Source organism: Uloborus diversus, chromosome 2, assembly GCF_026930045.1.
Source record: "Uloborus diversus isolate 005 chromosome 2, Udiv.v.3.1, whole genome shotgun sequence".
Lineage (NCBI taxonomy): Eukaryota > Metazoa > Arthropoda > Arachnida > Araneae > Uloboridae > Uloborus > Uloborus diversus.
Window position 1 is genome coordinate 142015752 of NC_072732.1, and position 21370 is coordinate 142037121.

Sequence of the window (21370 nt, forward strand, 5' to 3'; positions counted from 1 at the left end):
GCGTCGCTACTTCCAACCACTGGTTAGGATAATATTTAATCAGAATTAGGGGGTGTCGAAGGGCTACCTTCTTGCATTATTTTGCAATTTGAAGACATAAAAACGCAGTTTTAAACTATATTTTAAGTTTGGGAGGAAGGGGAGAAGAGTTCCAGAGGATAGCATCTCCCGATAATTTTTCCAAATTTAAGTTCCCAAAACAATCGTACGTTATATTTAATTATGTTCAGAAGAGGGGTCCAGGGGCTCTCCCTCGGGAATTTTCAAGACTGTTATTTGAAAAACAGTTTTAGACGATCTATGATGATATTAAGGGAGGAAGAGACTCGAGGTCATCATTCTATAATTTTTCAAAATGCAAACTTGAAGCACTCATTCCCAATTGTGAATTATTTCTGATTGTGACACGTAAAGGGGGGTCCGGGGGCTCTCCCCCGAGAAAAATTTGAAAATTGTAGATCGAAAAATGCAGTTTAAGACAATCTATGGTGATGTTAAGGGGATGAGAAATACACCCTCCCCCATCGAAATTTTTTGAAATTTTGAAGTCTTAAAAACGCGATTGTAGACCTTTTTTTGTTAAAATTTAGTGCACCGCCAGTTTCTTGAAATCAAAGCTACGGAAACGTAATTTAAGCCAACCTTCGATGAAAGGGGGAGGGAGTTTTGAAGGGACTCGCGTCCAGAAATGTTTCGTAATTGATTCACTAAAAGCGAGATTTAAGACATTTTTCGATGATGTTGGCGAGAGAGAGAGAGAGAGAGAGGTATTCTCTCGAAAAAAATTTCGATCCGTAGAAACCGCAGTTTTAGAAGATTTTTGTGAACGTTAATGGGTGGAGAGATTCGGAGTCCTCCCCTGGCAAATTTTCAAAATGAAATTCATTTAAAGTAATCGTAGACGATTTATTAATACTGTTAGAGGGGTAGAAGGTTTTGGAGATCTCTCTCCTGAAAATTTTTCTAAATTGAAACCTTAACAATGATATTTTTGAGGATCTCCGGTAATATTTGGAGGACGACAGTTTCGGAACAACTCAGAGAGTTTTTTTTAAATTAAAGTCCAAAAGACGAAATTTATTCGACCTTGAATGAGGATGAATGATTAATTGAGAGGGCATTTCTCGGAGGTTACGTTGGGAGCACTCTCATGCTTTTTCGAAATTGCAGTCCTAAATACTCAGGTGTAGGCCAAACACGATTTTCCTTTGCCAAACACGATTATTTGCTTGGATTTTCCATAGTAAAACTTTCAATTCCGCCTCCCCTAATATTTTTTGTTTTCTTGCAATACAAGCGTTTGCGGCCTTGGAAAAAGGACTTTTAACATTTTGAACGGATGTGATAATTTTCTACGATACTTTAGGTCTCTATTCCACTTCATTTTATTTTAAATATGCCACCCGCATCTCTTGATTAAGCTGTGATTTAATTACGATTTTTACATTCAAAAATTTAGAACTTTTGGTGTGAGTATTCATTACAATACATTGAATCTCTCTTTGCATTTAACTGTTTTATTATTTTTTTTCCCTCTCCATTTCGCATTTATTTCGGCGACCCATACATTTTTCTCCACTTAGCAATGATTTTCAGGACAATATTTTTCATCAAAAGAAAAAAAAAAAAACATATAGGAATGTTTCGGCGAACCCTATCCTATGGGCTGTTTAATGAAGCTGTCCTATTTATTTATGTTTTTTTTTTCTTTTTTTTTAACTGAAGAACCATAAAGCATAATTTTCTATAACCAGGGCCGTCGAGAGACAAGGCGTGCACCATGTTAGTTTTGTCGCCTTTCCTCCCTCCCATTATGCTAATTTTACTCTATGCACAATACTTTAATTTGAGCCGAGCCCATAGTTTCCGACTAGGCAGACATACCCACTTTGCGGCCTAGTGAAGAGTGTACTGTACTGAATACTTTTTTTTTTGGTTAATAAAAATGTTTGAAGCGTACATTTCCGCGACTCTTAATAAAAGAGAATCACGGATGTTCCCAAATTGTATTTTAAGATTACATTTTCCATTCAAATTTTACAGAAAAAATACTTTTTGTTACTATTATTTTATTTGTTCATTTATAATTACCATTTTAATTTTTTAAAACAGCGAAGAGTTTCCCTTTCTCTTCTTTCGTTTTTATCGCTAAAATGAAATTGACGGCCCCACTTCTGAAAAACTGAAGTGTGTAGCACCCCACCCCCGCGCCTTGGCGACGGCCCTGAAGAGAACGTGAAAAAAGTATTATTAATGCATCTATTTCTTGTTCAGTAAGTTTAAAAATTTTTTCTTTCCAAAATTCGAGAATTTCATGTTCTAAAGAAAAAAAGTTCTGGACCCCACCCCCCCCAAAAAAAATAATTTTGATGGCGCAACTTGCGCCATAATCCCCCCTTGTGGGCACCCCTGGGGGTGCCCACCAAGGGAGGGGGATAAGTCATGGCGCTGGCTGTTCCATTGAAGGGGTGCTGCTTTAGGGGTATTTTTCACAATTTTGGGGAGTTCCTGATCCGGGGGGTGGGACTTCGTGACATTTAGGGGGTGTGTGCTCTTGTCCTTTAGGGTGAGTGGCACACCTGCTTAAACAAAGCGTAAAACAAAATCACATCTTATCTAAAAATTATACTGACATATTTATGAATCTTAAGAATTTATTGAATATTTCTAAGCTGATAAACATAGAAAACTGCCAAATTTTAAGATTTATTCTTCTAAAAATTATGAAACATATAATAATAGAAAATAGTGGTACCACTGTTTCCTAGAAGTATAGTTGAAAGAATGGTGGTAGTAGCAGGAGGAAGGGAGGGGGGGGGGGCAGAGCAGCTGGAGTTGAAACCTAGTGGTTGATAATCAAAATTTGTACTCAAAGATTTCTAATTGTCATAATAAAACTTCTATCATCGTATGTGACAGTTTTCTTTTTATAAAAAGAGAAAATTCTGCTTGAAAACTGCTTGAAAAAAAGGGGGAGAAGAGACTAGAGAAAAAATTGTAGATTTTTATGCACAATGTACAGACATTTTATGATAAAAATTTACTATGGACTATGCCTATGGACTTGCACTAAAAGATCAAAATAAAAATTCTATGAACCTTCTTTTTAAATTTTAAACGCTAAATGTAATTTGAGTCATACATTATTTGTATTAAAACTCTCTCTCTCTCTGGTCTACTTATAGCTATTATTCAAACATAGCTACTGCCATGATATGAAAATAGATAAAAAGTTGTTTTTGCATCTATTGTATGGGAAATATGTTATGTTGAAAAATGTAAAGTAATTATTATCTACAAATGTTTCAAGATTAAAAAAATTTAATTTAAAAAATCCGAATTTTTTGATTTAAAAAAAAAATAAAATAAAAAATCAAACCCTGATGAGGTAGTCTTTTCTAACCTTTATCATTATTACAATAAAACTATATTCATATAGAATTTTAACATAGAAAATGTGTTTCACATATGAGTGTCTTGCAGACTTAAATTTTTGAGTTCTTTCGTCTGTATTAAGTGTAAAATTGATATTCATATTTTTAACTGATCCGTTCATCTACTAATTTGTTGTAAATGAATTTGAATTTTTTTTTAATCAAAAATTTTTGCTGTTCACTTTTAATTAACTGCAATTTTTCAGCACCCTTTTCACTTTTTAAAGATATGATTATCAACAAACTAGTTTAATTGCTTTTATTCGATTGTATTTAGTTATTTTTCATTAATTCATATGAATGCTAATTGTAAAAAGTAAATGAATAAGAAGAAAATAATTCTATCAACACTTTTTTTTTTTATTCATTTCTAAAATATTTTTTATCGAAGTTGACTGAATACTTTCATCAATTGAGGTTACATTAACTTTTTTGTTCAGAATATTAATTTTACATCCTGCAAATGTAACAAATACCAATTCACAAGAACGTTCAATGTTCATTATTTTTTTTCTCCAATTTCAAATTACTGTTTTCATGAATCGTAGCTGTTACATATCCAAGATCTATTTCATGTGAATGCGCAATGTACTTATTCCGAATAACCCAAATGAAAAAAACGTTTAATAATGCTACCTTATTATTGTCTATTTGAATACATAATTTTATTATTATTAACAATTGTAGGCTATTTGAATTTTATGATGTTTATGCATTATTGAATATGAAAATTTATTTATTCACCCATTCATACCAAGTGTAATTAAAAATAATACATTCTTCTTCTCTTTCCTTTATAAGATTGCACTATCTAATGTGAATAACCACATAACCATATGTGTATGTAAATGAAAAAGTCTTATTTAATTTTTTTCCACCGTAAACGAAAATATTAACCTTTTTTAATTGTTCAAATATTTATAATTATGCTAATTATAAAGAATAAATGAATGCTAAAAAAAGAACACCTTTATTAAGAGGGCTTTGAAAACTTCATTTTTATAATTATTATAGATCGATACTCATACATTTATCCACTAGATGGCAGCATGAACAATAAGAAAACCATGCAGAAAAGTGAAGATATTGCACTATTTCATCCTAACGCTTTCGGTCCTTAACCCAACATTTTTTTTTTAAGGTAAATATTCCGAAATACTGAGAAAAACGTGGGATTCAGCTTGTGTTATTTTCTTATTATAACATGGGAAAGAAGAAAGGAAAGGTAACAAATTGAAAACTTCTATTGTATTTTGAATATTAGTCATGCATGACTTGGTTAATGACTCGTAATCGCCATGTGTTTTGGCATCTTATTCATTGTGTCAAAGAGTAAAAAATTAATGTTTTTAAAATCGACGAAAATTTGCCATTGTGTACTTAAAACAAAATACGTACCTATTGTGTTCTTGAAAATATACGTATCTAATGTGTGCCTGAAAAAATGCGTCCCTAGTTGTCTTAACCAGGTTGGTGTTTTCATACTTTAAAAATACTAATATTTCTGTGGGAGGCCTCTCTCCAAATGCAAGAGGTTAATGTGCAGGATCCTGTATTAGTGAAAGATTTTGTACTAGCCCCTTACATATTAATTGCATGTACATATTTTTTTTCCTCTGGTTATATTGCCTTGGGTGAGTTAAAGCTTTGAAGAATTAGAAATTCGTTGTTTTTGCTACTTTAACATAAATGAAAAGGAAAGTTTTTATTGATAATATATTATTTTGTTTCTTTAGAAGGGGCGTGCTGCAAAAAATGCAAAGGCTAAGTGTGATACAGAGCCAGAGGAATTAACAAAAGCACCACATTCATTTGTTATAAATAGAGGTCGATTAGGAAAAAATGCTAATGAATTGATGTTGAATTTTAGAAAAGTGATGGAACCATATACAGCATCTCAGCTTAAAGTATGTATTTTTGGCTAATCATGTAATTTGTGTGATTTTTTTTATGTAACCGTAAAACTGGTGAACAGTGTCTGATTTTTTTAAAATGAAATTTAACATCATGCGCTGTAAGTTTTATACTTTTTTTAATTGTTAACTATGGATGTTTAGAAGTATTAAATACACTGTTTCTCATTCAGGTGAATTTTACGTCACCACTAGGAATACCATTCTGGTAAGACCTATATGCCCACAACCATAGTTTCACATTTTGATTTTTTATTGCCCTTTGTCTCATTATGGCATTGTAAATTATTTGAGATGCTTGCTGTGATTATAAATGAGTTATTTTAAAATGTTTTATATTTGTAGTATTTTGTTAAATTTTGCATTAAACAGAATTACTAAGTCGACATGTTTGTCTCATCAATCTCTTTAACCAGTTTATACTTTAATTTATTAATTAAATTAAAAAATGTTATATAATGGATGATTTCCCTGAATGTTTCTAGCCCAAGGTAAATATTGCATTGAATTTTTGTTTTACTGGAAGTGAGGTTAAAGCATTAAGTAATAAGCAACTAACTTGTTTGCTTATTACTTGACCAAACAAGTTATACCAATTTAAATCAAGCCCTCTCGCTGAAAATTTTTGAACTGAAATATGTTTAGAAAGTGTCCCAGAATTCCTTGCTGAACCTGTTAATTTAAATGCATTTGAAAATGTGCAAATAGGTAAATAAGAAAACAAGTGGAACTGATGTGATATACCCCACCCTTGGCGACTTTTTCCTGTTGGCGCCAAGAAAACAATGTATGACGACATACGTCATACATCGTTTTTAGTGATGCTTTTTTAGCGCCAACAGGAAAAAATCAGATAAAAAAACATGATCAAAGCACTTCAGAACACAATATATATAAAAACAACATAAATCCACAATGAAAAACATCACGAATATACGCTTCAAAAATACCAGAAACTAGAAAGTTTTTGTACACAAAGAACAATTACTAGAAAGTATTTTAAATGCTTAAATTGACAAATTACTATAACAGTTCACCAATGAAATGTGTACCAATAGAAATAAAAGCTATTTTCCAACATGCATTTCATAGAACAAAACCTTTTCTCATACTCTGCTAAAAAGAACAAAGTGATTCAAATTGCGATGTTTAAAGAGGAAAACATCCCTAAAATCAATAACTATTTCAGCCAAAAAGCGCTTTGTTACTCAAATTTCAATGTATGAAAAGTAGAAATGTCTCAACAGAACATCCTAAACATAAACAATACAAAAATACCATGTATTTATTTGCTATCCAGACAAGCTTTCAAAATACCTATTATATTTTACATAAAATAACACCTTTATATTTTTATAAAATGCTGGAGTCAACTTATTTTCAGAAATTCAGTACCTAAAGGAGGCACGTTAATAGAATATGTCTAAATAATTTGTGGCATCGATAAGAATTAATTTTTAGAACAAAAAAACCGTACTATTTTTGAAAAATTTACATACAGTAAAAATAAAGTTAAAAACTACAAGAACCCCTCAAGGGTTTGTAAAAACAAAGAATTTCGGAAGCGAGAGGTTTTTTTTGAATTCTAAAATAAAGAACTTACCTTTTCACATGGTATAAATCCTCATACTCAGTCCAAAACAAAACATCATATGACAATGGCACATTACAGATACACACCACGTTTGAGTTAACTTTTAACATTCAAGTTTGAAAAAACTGGCATTTTCTAATGTTTTTACTTCAAAACAAACTACTGAATTTAAACTAACACAAAATAAGCTTTCCTGTAAGGTATATTGCACGAAACATCACATATCTCTCCTGCACATCACATATCTCTCCTGCGCAGGGGCGGCAAATAGGGAGGGCCAGAGGGTTCGGTTGCACCCCCAAATTTTTCACTAAGAACAATAAAAACTGGGTAAATTCAATTTAGATAACTTAGAAAACATTTGCCTGCATTTTCATAACAGAACAAACTGATGGAGAATAATTGTTTGCATCTATACTAAAGAAGTAAGATGCATGCTCTTCATATGGTTTAAATATGTTCAAGAAACTCGACCCCCCAAACGAAATGCTGAAATGCCGCCCCTGCTCCTGCGTGGAACCGAGTAAACAACCCAAGTAAACAAGTTTGAACAGATCTAAGATTGCCTTCGGGTTGCCAAACACAGTTTAGTTTCTCCAGGGATGTTATGCTTAAAAAATTACCGCCTCATTGGCGAGAAAAATATTTACATTTTGTGCAAAAAATTGGATGTCGCCAAATGGGGGGGGGGGGGTATATCACATCTGTACCAAACAAGTTTTTGAATCGGAAGGTTTGTTCACTGTTGAGTGGTTTTTTATGTAAATATCTGGTTTAGAAACTTAAAGAATCAAAGAGCACGGCTTTACTTCAAAGAACCAAAACACTGCCACGTTATGTGGATGATTAAATGCACTGCTGACACTAAAATGCAACTTTCGAAGCAAATTTATTGAAACTTAGCAATGACTCATTCAACCTTTGTCCCAATCATTATCATTCTGCCTGCTTACAAAAAAATAATTAGACATTTAAGAATCATTATATTCCATTCACTGAATTTTTACTTTACTTAAATTTATATGATGAAGACAAATAAGAATAGCTTAATTTTTTAGGTGTGCACTGATATTTTTTCAATCACAAGTAAGTGCTTAAATGAGGTATTTTGCAAATGCTCATTTCCAATAACAGGCAAGTTTGATACAAAAAAAAAAAATTACTGTTTTCTTCATGTAGCAAGGTCATGAAAATTTTTATGAAGTCATGAAAAAGTCTTGGAAAAATTCATGGAATTTTTTCATCCAAATAGAGTATGAACCGTGGATAACATAGTTCAATAGTAACACATTAAACGACTTCAAGCTATTCAGTGCTCACCCCCGTTTGCAAATGAGAGTTATAAATCGAGACTTTTCTTAAGTGGTTAGTTCGATTAGTACCCTGTAGGTGCCTTTGACAGGAACGTCTTTCCAAATCCTTAAAATTGGTCAACCATCAATTTCCCTTTTCATCTCTCATTGCTAGGCATTGGCTAGGCATACTGTCGCCTCAAAACTGTATTAGCGGATAAAGTAGAATCATATCAAAAGTACTACAAAGTTTCGCACAACAAAGTTGAAAACTATAGAACCGGGACAAAGCTTTAGTTTTTTATATTTTCCTGAAACTGTAGTGAATAAAAGAAGAGTGAATTGCATTTGTGTTTCAGTGATTCTTATATTGCCTTCATTTTTTGCTGCATGACATCTTATCTAAACCCTGGTAAATGAGATTTTTTTTTTTGTATATTTTCAAAATATTTTCTGACATAATTTAATCTTAAATTTATGTTTTATATGTTACACTTGATATTATCTGCAGTTAATAAGCAAATGAAAGAAAAAAGTTTGCATTGATAGATATTATAAAATTTGCTTTTGGTTCATTATATCAATGAACTATTTTAATATAATTTTGAAACTTAGTTTATTGTTTCACACAATTTTTTAAAAGTAAGACTATTTGAATGTCACTGTTTCATAAAAGCTGTGATATATACATATTATTATAAAATACTCATATGTTTAAAAAAAATGCGCCCAATGCATAATAAGTAGAAATCATAGCAAAACGTATTATGAATACTCTTTTTTTTATGAACGTTAAGTTGAAACCTTTTAGCACTTGTAAAAGGTCAATTTCTTTAGTTAGTGATCAAATCAAAAATGAAATCAAAGCATGCGCAAATATCTTATTAAATGATCATCAAAATTGATCCTGTAGAGTTCTAGGGATCAAACACTTTTATTGTACCCTTTTGCTGAAAATAATACTACCAAAGTGTTTTTGAATTTCTGTATAATCTGCTCCAATTCAATGACTGTTTAGCCCTGCTGGAATTTTTTTCACTTCTCAAACAATGAGAAAGAAAACAAACATCTTTGAAATAATAGTTACACTTAAATGCATTTGGTTACTTATTTATTTTTTAAATTTTCAAAGTTTAGTTTTTTTTTTTTATTTACACTATTTGCATATTTTATTACTTTGTAGTTGTTCTGCATAAATAACCATACAATGTTTTTTTTTTATTTTTTATTTTTTAAAAGCTGTTGTATATTAAATTAACTGATGCTATAAATAATAATTAAATGAGAATACAATACTGAAAAATACCACACAATTTTCAGAAATATAAGGTCTAAAACGTTGATTGCATGCAAAATAATAATGAACAATTTGGTCAAATTCAATATGCATTGTGTATATATTTGAATAAGGGTGTGGGTATGCCTGTATGCGATGTACATTCATTGTAGTGTTCTGTGATGTATGCACTTAAAATTAACTAGATGTATCTTTCTTTCATATTTTGCTCAATACCTGAAACAACACCTTAGTTCGAAATAAAAAATTTGTACTACACAATAGTTGAGATTATCGCTCTAATATTAAATCAAAAATCATAATTTTCAACTACCACATTGTTGCTTCAAATGAGTGATATATATTTGTATACATATATTACGAGTAATCGTAATCAAAATCATGATCGACAGATCATAATCATAATAGATTACATTTTCTGTATAATGTAATCGTGACTGTAATTACATTGTCGGGGGATTATAATCTTAATCGTAATTGTAATCCCCTATTTTTCAGGCTTATAATCGTAATCAATTACATTCCCTCGTAATTGACTCCAAGCCTGAGGAAAAGAAAACTCAATCGGTTTTGAATTGTTTTTTACTTTCTTCTATATATAATATATAGAAGAAAGTATTGGATTCGTGCAAATTTTCGAATTTCGAATTTTGACGGATTCGAACGTTTTGAGGTGTGCTGAGTCCATTTCGACTATTTTTGGAAAATGTCTGTCTGTCTGTGTGTGTGTGTGTGTCACGTCTGTGTGTGACCAGTTTTTTGTGGCCGCTCTACAACAAAAACTACCGCAGGAAATCGAACGAAATTTGGTACACATATGTGCCCTTATGTGAACTTGTGCCCATTGGTTTTTGGCGCGAATTCCTCCAAGGGGGGTGGAGCATTGGGACGTTTTTTGAGTTATGCAGGCTTGCTATTCCTCAGGAAGAACTGGCAGAATCAAACAAAATTTGGTCCATTTGTTGCCATTAATAGGAACAGGTGCTGATTCAATTTTGGGGTCAATAACTCAAACGGGGGTTGAGCTATAGAACGTTTTTTGTCGTCAATTGTGACTGCTATATCTCAAGAAATAATGAACGGAATGAAAGAAAAATTTATCGGCAAGTAGCCCTTAGTGGGTATAAGAGCTGATTTTATTTTGGTGTCAACAGCTAAAAAGGGGGTAGCTCAATAGCCCGTTCTTTTTTTCCATTGTGAGTGCCCTATCTCAAGAAGTAATGCTACGTTCTGGTTGAAATTTGGAATATATGTAAATCCATATGTAAACAGACTTTGGTTCAATTTTGACGCCAATCGCTCCAAGAGGTGTTGATTTTTTTTTTGCGAATAAAAATAGCTTTATTAATGCAACAATAAGAAAGATAAATCGTAATAGATTGTCGTCTGCGTATTTCTCGTGATTTTAATTGTATGGAAATGACCGGAAATATTATCTCAATGATTTAAAATTTTTAACTGTTGCCATCTTATGTTTGTTAACAAATAAAATATTTGTAATTAATTCAAGCAAGGCTTTTAAAATAACTTTCAATTTTCGCTCTTTGCTTTGCTTTTGTAATAATTCAGACATTGGGATGGTCGTCAAGTTTTTGCATGTGTAATTTTGTTTTTGTTGGGAATATTGCTTCCTCGTTAAGCATGGGGAGGGATCAGAATTGTAAGAAAGATATAGAAGAAAGTTTCGTGATGGCCACAACATACTAGTTTATTTTTGTTGGTATAGAATTTGCATCATATCTTTCGGTAAATTCAATCAAAAATAAAGCAATAAAACTAATTATTCAATGTTTAAATCTTTTTCAGGTAAAGAAGAATAATGTAATAAAGGACTTTGTACATATGGCTGGACCTTTGAATGTTTCACATCTAATTGTTTTTACAAAGTCTGAAAGAGGAATATATGTTCGGTTAGGAAAGCTGCCCAGAGGTCCAACTCTTACTTTTGAAGTAAAAGAGTACTGCCTTGCAAGAGATATCATATCATCACAGAAAAAATCTTTAGTTTATGAAAAGCTCTTTGAGCACCATCCATTGTTAGTGTTAAACAATTTTACTGGTGAAGGAAAGCATTTTAAGTTAATGACTACAATGTTTCAAAACATGATTCCCTCCATTAATGTAAATAAGGTAAGTTTGACTGAAAAATCTCATTGAATTGTTAAAATTGTTAAACTTTTTTTTATGCAATTGTGTGATTATTATAAAGGCACTTATTTTTGTAAAAATGAAGATATTAGTGATTTTGTAAGCTGAAAAGTTCATGACTGTTATGTAAAGTGTAACAAAAATTTAAAAAAAAAATATTTTTTAGTAAAGCTTAAATTTTTGCTATTAAAATAAGGTTTATAATCAGAAAAATACTCTTTTACAATAATTATTTTTTATGCTTGATGTCTTTAAAAATTGTTGTTTCTTCTTTTAATACTTATTAAAAAAGTTTCAAAGTTGCTATTTTTTGTTTCATACTTTTATTTTCATCAATGCCAAACTAAAAAACTTGTTATATCAAATCATGTAGCATTATTAGAATTTACATGGGAATAAGAGGTGTATCCTTATGTATGATGAATCTTTTTGAACATTACAATCTTATACCCATACTGCCATAGCAGTTATTTACAATTGGCATGAATAAGTTTTACTACATAAGTATATTCAGTTACTAAAACTGGTTGTGCTACATGAGCTTTATTATTAGATTTGTACTATATAAAATAACCTTTGTTTTAATGACCCCTGATGTCCTAAAATATTGATCACTATAAACACAAATAATGTATAAAACATTGTGCATTTTAGAGCAGCAGTTCTTAATTTCTTTGATTGATGTAACACTCTTTAATGCTCACTTATTTCGTGGAACCCCTGGTTTATTGTCATTAGTTTGCAATGGCGTAGCCAAGAATTTTTTTCAAAGGGGTGCAGATTCTTACCTGAAAGAGACTATTACAATCATTATTTGACCTTAAATTGCTAGTTAAGTAAACTTCATTTTAGTTCATGCTAATTATTGATAACTGCTAATTATTATTTGTTACTGTAAAGTACCAGTATCCTCCTATTTGTGATTCTGAGTATTTTTAAAAGGGATAAATAACCTCCGAATTTATGCTTGAGTTATATAATTAAAATATTTCATTATTAGGAAGAGAAATACTGATGTTTTTTACCTGCTTTTATCTTAATGATTCACTAAAATTCACACAAAAAAAGTTTTATAACTTTAAAAATTTTAATGTCTTGTATTTTTCAACAATTTTTAGCTTATTATAAATCAGACTTTCACGTCAATTTGTGTTGACATCTGACAGAGCTAGACCATTTAGACACTCTCAACCAGTACTGCTTCTTAAATGGGTCGTTATCGGTTAAATGCTGAAATTGTCCTTTCAGCTGCTGCCATAGATACTGGCTAGTATCAAGAGAAAAATATTAAATATTGATGTCAAAAAGAGCAATGGGGTTGATTCCTTCAGTCAAAAGTACTACTTGTAGTCACTGAAACTGATAGAATAAGCAAAAATAAATAAATAAATAAATAGTAATAATAATAACATGGAGCGAGAAAAAACTTTCCTTTTCCCAATGCTTAATTTTTTTAAATGTTGGATTTTGAAAATAAGGCGTGGTCTTTATGATATCACAAATGATGTTCTTTGGCACATCTGTCTACCGCGTTTCCACATTATGATAATCAAGAAGCGAATTAAATATTGCACTCTGTGAATGGCATTTCATCATTTGTGATGTCATCGGCAGAAGCATAAACACTAAAAGAGTACCGATTGTTTTTTTTTTTTTTGAATATCAAACTTTAAAAAATTTCGGAAACAACTTCATTTTAGGCAATTGTTGGTAATGCTGTTAGAAAGGGGGTTTGGGGTGCCAACTTTGAAGTCACTTTTAAACTATCTTTGGTGATATTAGGGAGTCAACAGCTCTTTCAAAAAAAATTTTTTAACGCAACTTTAGGTTTCTTTGGAGGCATTAGGTGAGAAATAGATGTTTTGCGACTGATCTCGGAAAATTTTTGAAATTGAAATCATAAAAGCGCAATTTCAGGTTAATTTTGATTTCCTAAAATTTTCATTATTTTAGACGACAGATAAAATTGTTTCTGTTGTGACTAACCTTAATGGGTAAGGAAGTAATGCTCAGATTAATATAGGAAAATACAAGTAAATTTAGAAAAAACATTGTTTTTATCGATTTAAATGATGAATTTGAAAGGTATAAAAAGAAAACATGCAAGTATCATGGAACCCCTGAGAGGTCTCAGTGGCACCTTGGGGTTCCATGGAACACAATTTAGGAAATAGGTAAATGTTTAAAGCGTTGATAGTTGAGATAATTGTTCCTTTTTTCTATGTCTTGTCGCTTAAAATTTGTATTTTAATTTTTTCTTTAGACCAATTTAAATACCATTAGACGATGCCTATCACTACATTATAATGAAGACAAGTGCATTGAACTTCGTCATTAGTAAGTTTTTCTCTACAATGAAGTTAAATTGTTGAACAATTTTAAGCATCTATACATATAATGTGCTGAGTAAAACAGCTAATGCTAAATTAACTCCATTAAAATTGATAGAAATGTAAACTGAAATATTAAATATAAGTAATGAAAGAAACATTAATTTTAAGTCTACATATTGTAATGTTAATATAAAAAAATAAAAAGTGATTTGATGATGCATTTACCATTTTAAAGGCTTTAGGTTGTGCTAATAAAAAAATATCGTATATTTTTGAAAATATCATGATAACTTCAGCCACCTTTGTATTTTAAGCGGCATCAGGCATGATCTTTACACTTTGACAGGGCCGTTAGAATGATTGATTCCTAATTAGATGAATTTGCATGTATTAAAAAATTATGTTTTGAAAATTTCAGAAAAATATTTAAATACTTAGACTGAAAATAATTCTGCAACTAATGTACTTCAACTTAACGAAATTTTGCAAATCTATTGTGTTCCACAAAAGCTATTAAAACTGGCAGAAAGTGCTGTCGATATTTGAAACAAAATACATAAAAACCAAATCCATTATTTTTCTTGAATACATAAAAAAAGTTTTTACTCATTTTCCCCAAATAATTATGATCACAAAACAGACAATATTTTATTAAGAAAGATAATTTCTTCTTTTTTTTAAATTTGTCATTTTTGTTTTTTATTATTTTTCCTTACAAAAATATTGTCTGCTATGAGTCAGAAATTAAACTTAATGTAATTTCAATTCTGTGAACAGGAACCACAGACAATACTTTAAAAATGAAAATAAGCATTGTTTTAAGATGTGAAATCAACTTAAAATGAAAAATTAGGGATTGTTCTAATCATCCCTCAAACTTCGGGTAAAGTTAATATTGTGTAGCTTTTTGAGGGTTTTAAAATGCTGCAAAAATCAAACAAATATGATTTTTTTTCCATGAGATACTAGCAAAAAAAAAAAAAACTTTTTTTTTTGATGAAACATAGCCTATGTTTTATTCTGCACCCCTGACAATATGTATACAAAATTTCATGATGATTGGTTGAGTAGTTAAGGCGCGAAAGAATTACAAATAAACAGATTTTTCAAGTGAAGTCGCTTTCACATTTATAATATCAGTTTGGATTCAACTGTAAAATATGAACTGAACTGGATCAATGTGTCGTAGTACAAGTTAAACATATGTATGATATTAATATCATCTATTTATGTCTTAATGTGTATGGAAAATTGTGTTCAAAAGTTGCTTTGTTTTTCAATATTTTAAATCAATTTTATTTTAAAAACTGTTTGCACTATTTGTGTGACAATTGATTTTTCTCCTTTAGTGCAATTAAAATCGTTCCCACTGGCATAAGTAAAGCTGTGAAAAAGTTAATTCAGAGTAAAGTTCCCAATCTTGGGCAATATCAAAATGTTGGGGAGTTCTTGCAGACTGGAAACTTGTCGGAAAGTGAAGCAGAGGTAGATGGTACTTCAAATACAGTTGTGTTACCTCAACCTATATCTTCTAGAGGCAATATTGTGGCTGAAAAAAGTGCAATTAGGTGAGAAAATGCTGCTATATAATCTGCAATTAATTTGTATTTGTGATTTGTACGCTTTTGAAAAACCTTAAAACGTGCCTTGAAAAGGCACTTTTAAAGGTTTTCAAAATGCACATATAAGAAGTCAAATGGCTCACATTATATATATATATTACACTGTTTATCTCAGATTTTATTCGTACACTTCGAAATCCAATTTTCTTTCTTCAGAAAAATCAATTTTTTTTTTTTTTTAAAACCAGGGCCAAATTAAGTGCACTACAGGAATTAAAACATTTAAGACTTCTACTTAATTGAATTTTCACAATTAATAAGTCATTCAATAAAAATCTTACCTAATTTAGGAAGCTTACCAACATTAAGATCGTAGATGATTTTTTACATTATTGCCAATTTTAGTATGGTAATACAATATACATGTAAAGTTTATTATGACCCTCTTGAGAGAAAATTCTTTACTTGTTATTACCAAAGAGCTCCTCCAGTGAAAAATTCTGACTGTGGCAGAGGGGTTGAGTGATCATGAACAGTAGCTGTTGCATCCTCCAACAGTTTTGCTGTTTGGCCACTTTTTAATAATGCTTACGCTGAAAAATGTTTGACAAAATAATTTACTCCTTTTACATATGTTTAAAGCGTAAAATCATTGTTATGGTGTTATATATTTGCGAAATATTTTACATAATCACATAATTTTTCATTTTATCTATTTAAAAAAAAAATTGTCAAATTTTTTTTTCTTTTTTTTTTTTCAGGGTGAAGAAAGTAGGGAAACCCCTAATTCAGATTGAACTAAATTCCATACCATCTTTTATAAATTCTATCAATATGTTTTGGTGTTATTACAAATCAAAACCTTAAGATAATTTGTCATATTCTTAAACTAAGCTTTTGTCACTAATAGGGAGAAAAAAAGTGATTTTTTAATGTTCTATTTTAAATAACTGTATTGCTTCTTCATCCTTTATTTAAGATTGTATGAAATTGGACCTAGAATGAGGTTGCAGTTAATTAAAATTGAAGAAGGTTTGATGACTGGGGAAGTATTGTTTCATGAGTACATAATGAAAACGCCTCAAGAGATTGCAGCTATGAAGGCTAGAATAAAGCAAAAAAGGTAATTTCTTTTGTGTATGCATGTTTTAATTGTTGCAAATTGAAACAGTAACATGAGAGATGAATGAAGAGAAAAGAACCAAAGTTCTTGGTATAGAAATATGAGTTAAAGTTTTAATTCATATTTTGGAAAATGCTTCTGATGAATGCTCATAATAATCATTCAAGCCCGTATTCTGGATAAAACCCCAAAATATTTGGCTTCAAACAATGATGTCAACTCATAAACTGATTGGTCACAAGTCCCCACCTAAAAAAAGAAAATCTATTTGCCAATGTACATGCTATCTACAAGCGTAGAATATGGTGTTAAGTACCTATGTTAATAAGATCTACAGGAGATGTCGCTTAATGTTATCACTTTGGGACAAATACAGTTTGATAACAGTAACCGAATAGAATCAAGGACACACAAAATTATGATTTTTTTTTCAATTAGGAAACATTGATTAAAATTGCAAGGATTCAAGAGGATGAAGTTTTAGATTTTAATTTACTAAATTAGCAGAATAATTTTAGCTTTTTTTTCCATTGGTTAAACCATCCGTAACGATTTTTAACTTACAAAGTAATGGCTGAGAAATAGTTACATAGTTGTTTTGCAGCATTTCCGTGATTCATCATGGTTAAATTGTCAAAGCGTTTTAAAATGTCAATTTTTTCTTTGACTGTTAAATCATTGCACTTTTACTTCATCTCTAAAATGTTTGAATGTTTAGAGTGAAGTTTTTAGTGTAACCAAACAGGGAGAAAAATTCTTGTACTTTACTGATAAAAAGGTAACTTTTTTCTCAAGAAGCCACTTATCACGATTTGCCTTTGTATTTCTATTGATTAAGGGACAAAATAGGGGAAAAATTGAAGTTTATTAAAAAGTGATAACAATGAACGAAGGCAGTTTACAATTTCCGATTTTTTTAACACATGTTAATATATAAGTGTTCCGGGACTTTGTGATTCTGATAACATGAAGCGAATGATAACATTAACCATGATCACTTTAAGTGGCATCTACTGTACTTTGTTTTTATTTTGTTTTATAGTTAGAAGATTGTGTTGTAAAGTTACTTAAATACCTAATTACTTTTTGGAAAAAAAACAGGAAAATTGCGGTGAACCCCAAAGCAGAATACTTCTAAATTTGCAAAGTAAGTCGCAGAACAGATGCCTGAGCTGCAGAACTATTCTGTTCAAATGTGAAAAGGAAACTCAGACAAATTTTCTGCAGAAACTGCAGATTTTCCACAAATATCTTCTAATTCAAGATAGAATTTCGCAGAAATGCTGCAGATTTCTTTAAACTAGAAGAAACTCTAAAATTATCGCAAATTACGGTAATTCGGAGAAACCTGCGAAAAATGTTAAGTTCGATTAGTCATTTGCAGGAACTTTAGATTTACTTGGAACTTAAAGAAATCTGCAGAATTTGGGCAAAATTTTATACATATTTGTAGATAGAAGAAAGATATTTGTAGAAAATCTGCAGTTTCTGCAGAAATTTCATGTTCTAAATCTGAAAAGATTCTGGTTTTTCTAGTGTTTCTGGTTCCCCTGTAACTTATTTTTCCCAATCGATCTTCATCCACTGCAATTTTCTCCATAAACGTATGTTTCGGAAACATGTCAAACACGTCCAATTCCAAAAATTGCGTGCCTTGTTCGAGATTCAATCCTTTCACATCCTGAAAATATTTGAATTATTTAGAAAGTTTTGAAGAGTTTTATTATGTGCTACCCTATCTCGACTCATTTTAATTGCTCTTTCATGTCGTGTAAATCTAAACAAAAAGACGTGGTAGGTCACTTAGGTTCAGATTTTTGTAAAATTTGGAATCTTCGCTCTTTCTATGCATTTTAGAAAGCATATAAAATATTTTTGGAGAATCTCAGTAAGTTTAGGTTCCAGAGAAATGCATAACAACTGAAGTTTTAAAAAGTGAGAGAAAAAGCAAACCTCCTGTATGAAACAATTTTGATTTAGGGCTTTCAATTTGTGGAAAAGGTCATGTTGCTTGCTTGTGTATGCGTATACATGCTTGAAGTACTTGCAGAACAATTTTGGTCAAATTTTTATACATTGCAAGACATTGTCAAATATTCTGCTTTGGGGGTGGAGCTAATTGTGCAGAAAATTTCAACTCAATATAAGCTAAAAATCCATGTCTATTTTTATTATTTTAATCAAATCTGAAAATTTTGAATATGTAGATTTTTACTAATGGAGAATAGGAGGCTTTAATGTACAGATAGTTATCAAAATAATGGAAACTCCTGTGAATAAAAGTGACATTTTTGAATGTACTTCGTAAGTAATCTTTACTAATAATAAAGCTGAAAGTCTCTGTGTCCGGAGGATGTCTGGATCTCTGACGTGCATAGCGCCTAGACCGTTCGGCCGATTTTCATGAAATTAGGCACAAAGTTAGTCTGTAGCATGGGGGTGTGCACTAGGGTGGATCGAAAAAAATGAAATTTCGAATCTTAATTTGGAATACCCACCAAAAGCTGTGCATGTGTAAGAACAATACACATCAGGGGTCTGGCCAGAGGATATTTGGGTCTGTTAACGGACCCTTCACAAAAATCCGATCCACCAAAACGGACCTTTCACAAAATCTTGATCAAACAAAACGGACCTTTCACAAAATCCCGATCAAACAAAACGGACCTTTCACAAAATCCCGATCAAACAAAACGGACCTTTCACAAAATCCCGATCAAACAAAACGGACCCTTCACAAAATTCTGATAAACAAGATCGGATCTGTCACAAATTGTTTATTGAAAGAGCAAATCTGAAAGCAAAATAACGCATATTTCTGTGTATAAACCGAATAATTTTTGGAACTTTTTTGAAGTCAAATTAGAGGGATCAGCTTATACAAAATCGGCTAATTTTGAAAGAAAAAAATCGGCACTCTTGCGATGCTCCTGCAAGCGATAAATAATTGCTACTGCCAAATAAATATAATGGTTGTTTGTTTGTTTTATCACAGCTAATTAGCAGCGGTGTTGTTGTAAACTTTTCTGAAAAGGCATTGGTAAGCACTTTTCCTCCCCCCCCCCCCCCGCTCATGATTTAATAAACAATAATAATATATATCTGCAAAATGAACTTGGAACTGCAAAAGGATAGTAAGGGTGGGGGAAAAAAATATGATCGCTTCTGATAGGGTTACCAACTTCAAAATTATCACCACTTAGCGTCTGGCGTTGAACCTTTATAATGACTTGATTAGAAAATATTCTCATCATTTTACTAGCTTGTCAATATTTGCGTTTTTATGGTGCAGTGCGATGTTTAATTGTTATTTTGGGAGAAAATTATATGGGTTTTGATTTTTCGATGCTAACAAGGATGATTAACTTTAAATAAACTCTTTTAATTACCGTTTTTTTTTTCTTTAGATGTCTACATTTTAAAAAATGCTATCTTTTAACATCCGATATGAGAGTCATATTTTGTTCTTTTTTCGAGCTAACTTCGCTTTATTAGGATGCAAACAAATGAAAAGTCTCTTTATTTCTGTTAGAACTCTCATTTCAAGTTTTTTAAAGCAAAATTCCATTTTCTGTTATGAGTCAAAAATTAAAATGCTGAATAGATGGTTTATTTTATTATTTTTATTTTTTTGCTTCAACTGTGTCCACAGATGTTAATGAAATGTTTATCATAGGACTCTAAAATGCAATTTTAAAATAATTTTATCAAAAATATTTCTTTTACAAGTCGTTTTTATACTTTTGATGCCTTCACTTTGAGAATTGCGATCTCTTTGCATCCGCTATCAGAGTCCGATTTTTCGAATTTTTGATGTTTATTACGCTTTGTTAAGAGGTGAACAATTAAAATAACTTTTTATTTTTGTTAAAATCACGGAATTTATAAGTTTTAAACGAAATTCTGTGCTTTTTAAGAGTGTCTTGGGTCACAAAGTTAAATGTTGAACCCTACTCTGAATTTTATTTATTTATTTTTTTGTTACAATTATTTTAAATACTGGAGAAAAATATTTGTAGTATAATTTAACAAAATGTAGAATGGTAGATAAATATTGATACTTGAGAGAGCGATGCTCCCCCCCCCCCCCCCCCCGCCAAATATCAGAAAAACACTCCAGAATGATCTTCTCGACGTAGAAGAGGAAAACACTCAACTTTAAGTTTAATTGATGCAGTTTGTGCCACCTCTAAATTATAAAATTTCGTTTTAACAATTTTTTTTTTGAGAAATTATTTGATTTTTCACAAAATTTATTCATTTTTTCACAAAATTATTTAGTTTTTCACAAAACACGGACCCTGTGAAAAATCCTGGACAGACCCCTGCACATGCAAAATATTATCAAGTTTGAAGAACTCCTTGAGGGTCCTACCAAGGCTTGAACTTCTCCAAAAATAGGAAAAAAAATGTCAATTTTCCAAAATTTTTATGAAAATAATGTTTATAATTTTTGTTATAATACAGTTAAAATGCTTCCTTTGAACACTCTTTTCATGTACCTTCACAATTATTTACAGTCTTTGCACCATTAAGTTCGCACATAAGCCGTTAAGTTACGCGAAATTAACCAAAAACTGACTTTTTTAAAGCTTTTTTGCACATTGCAATATTTTTTCTTTTAAAGTCCAGTTTTCTTTTTTACAACGCCTGTACAGAATACAATTTTAAACG

General features: G+C 30.9%; 1 protein-coding gene across 1 annotated transcript in view; it reads left to right on the forward strand.

Annotated features, from left to right (window-relative positions):
- The first annotated feature begins 4538 nt into the window (after positions 1–4538).
- The window catches only part of LOC129217380 (suppressor of SWI4 1 homolog), a 28028-nt gene continuing 11196 nt past the window's right edge, over positions 4539–21370 (forward strand). Inside the window, exons 1-6 of the mRNA XM_054851671.1 lie at positions 4539–4659; positions 5171–5341; positions 11337–11660; positions 13942–14015; positions 15361–15579; positions 16553–16696. Coding sequence (XP_054707646.1) covers positions 4639–4659; positions 5171–5341; positions 11337–11660; positions 13942–14015; positions 15361–15579; positions 16553–16696 — 953 coding nt within the window. The 5' untranslated portion in view covers positions 4539–4638. The remainder of the gene's footprint in view (positions 4660–5170; positions 5342–11336; positions 11661–13941; positions 14016–15360; positions 15580–16552; positions 16697–21370) is intronic.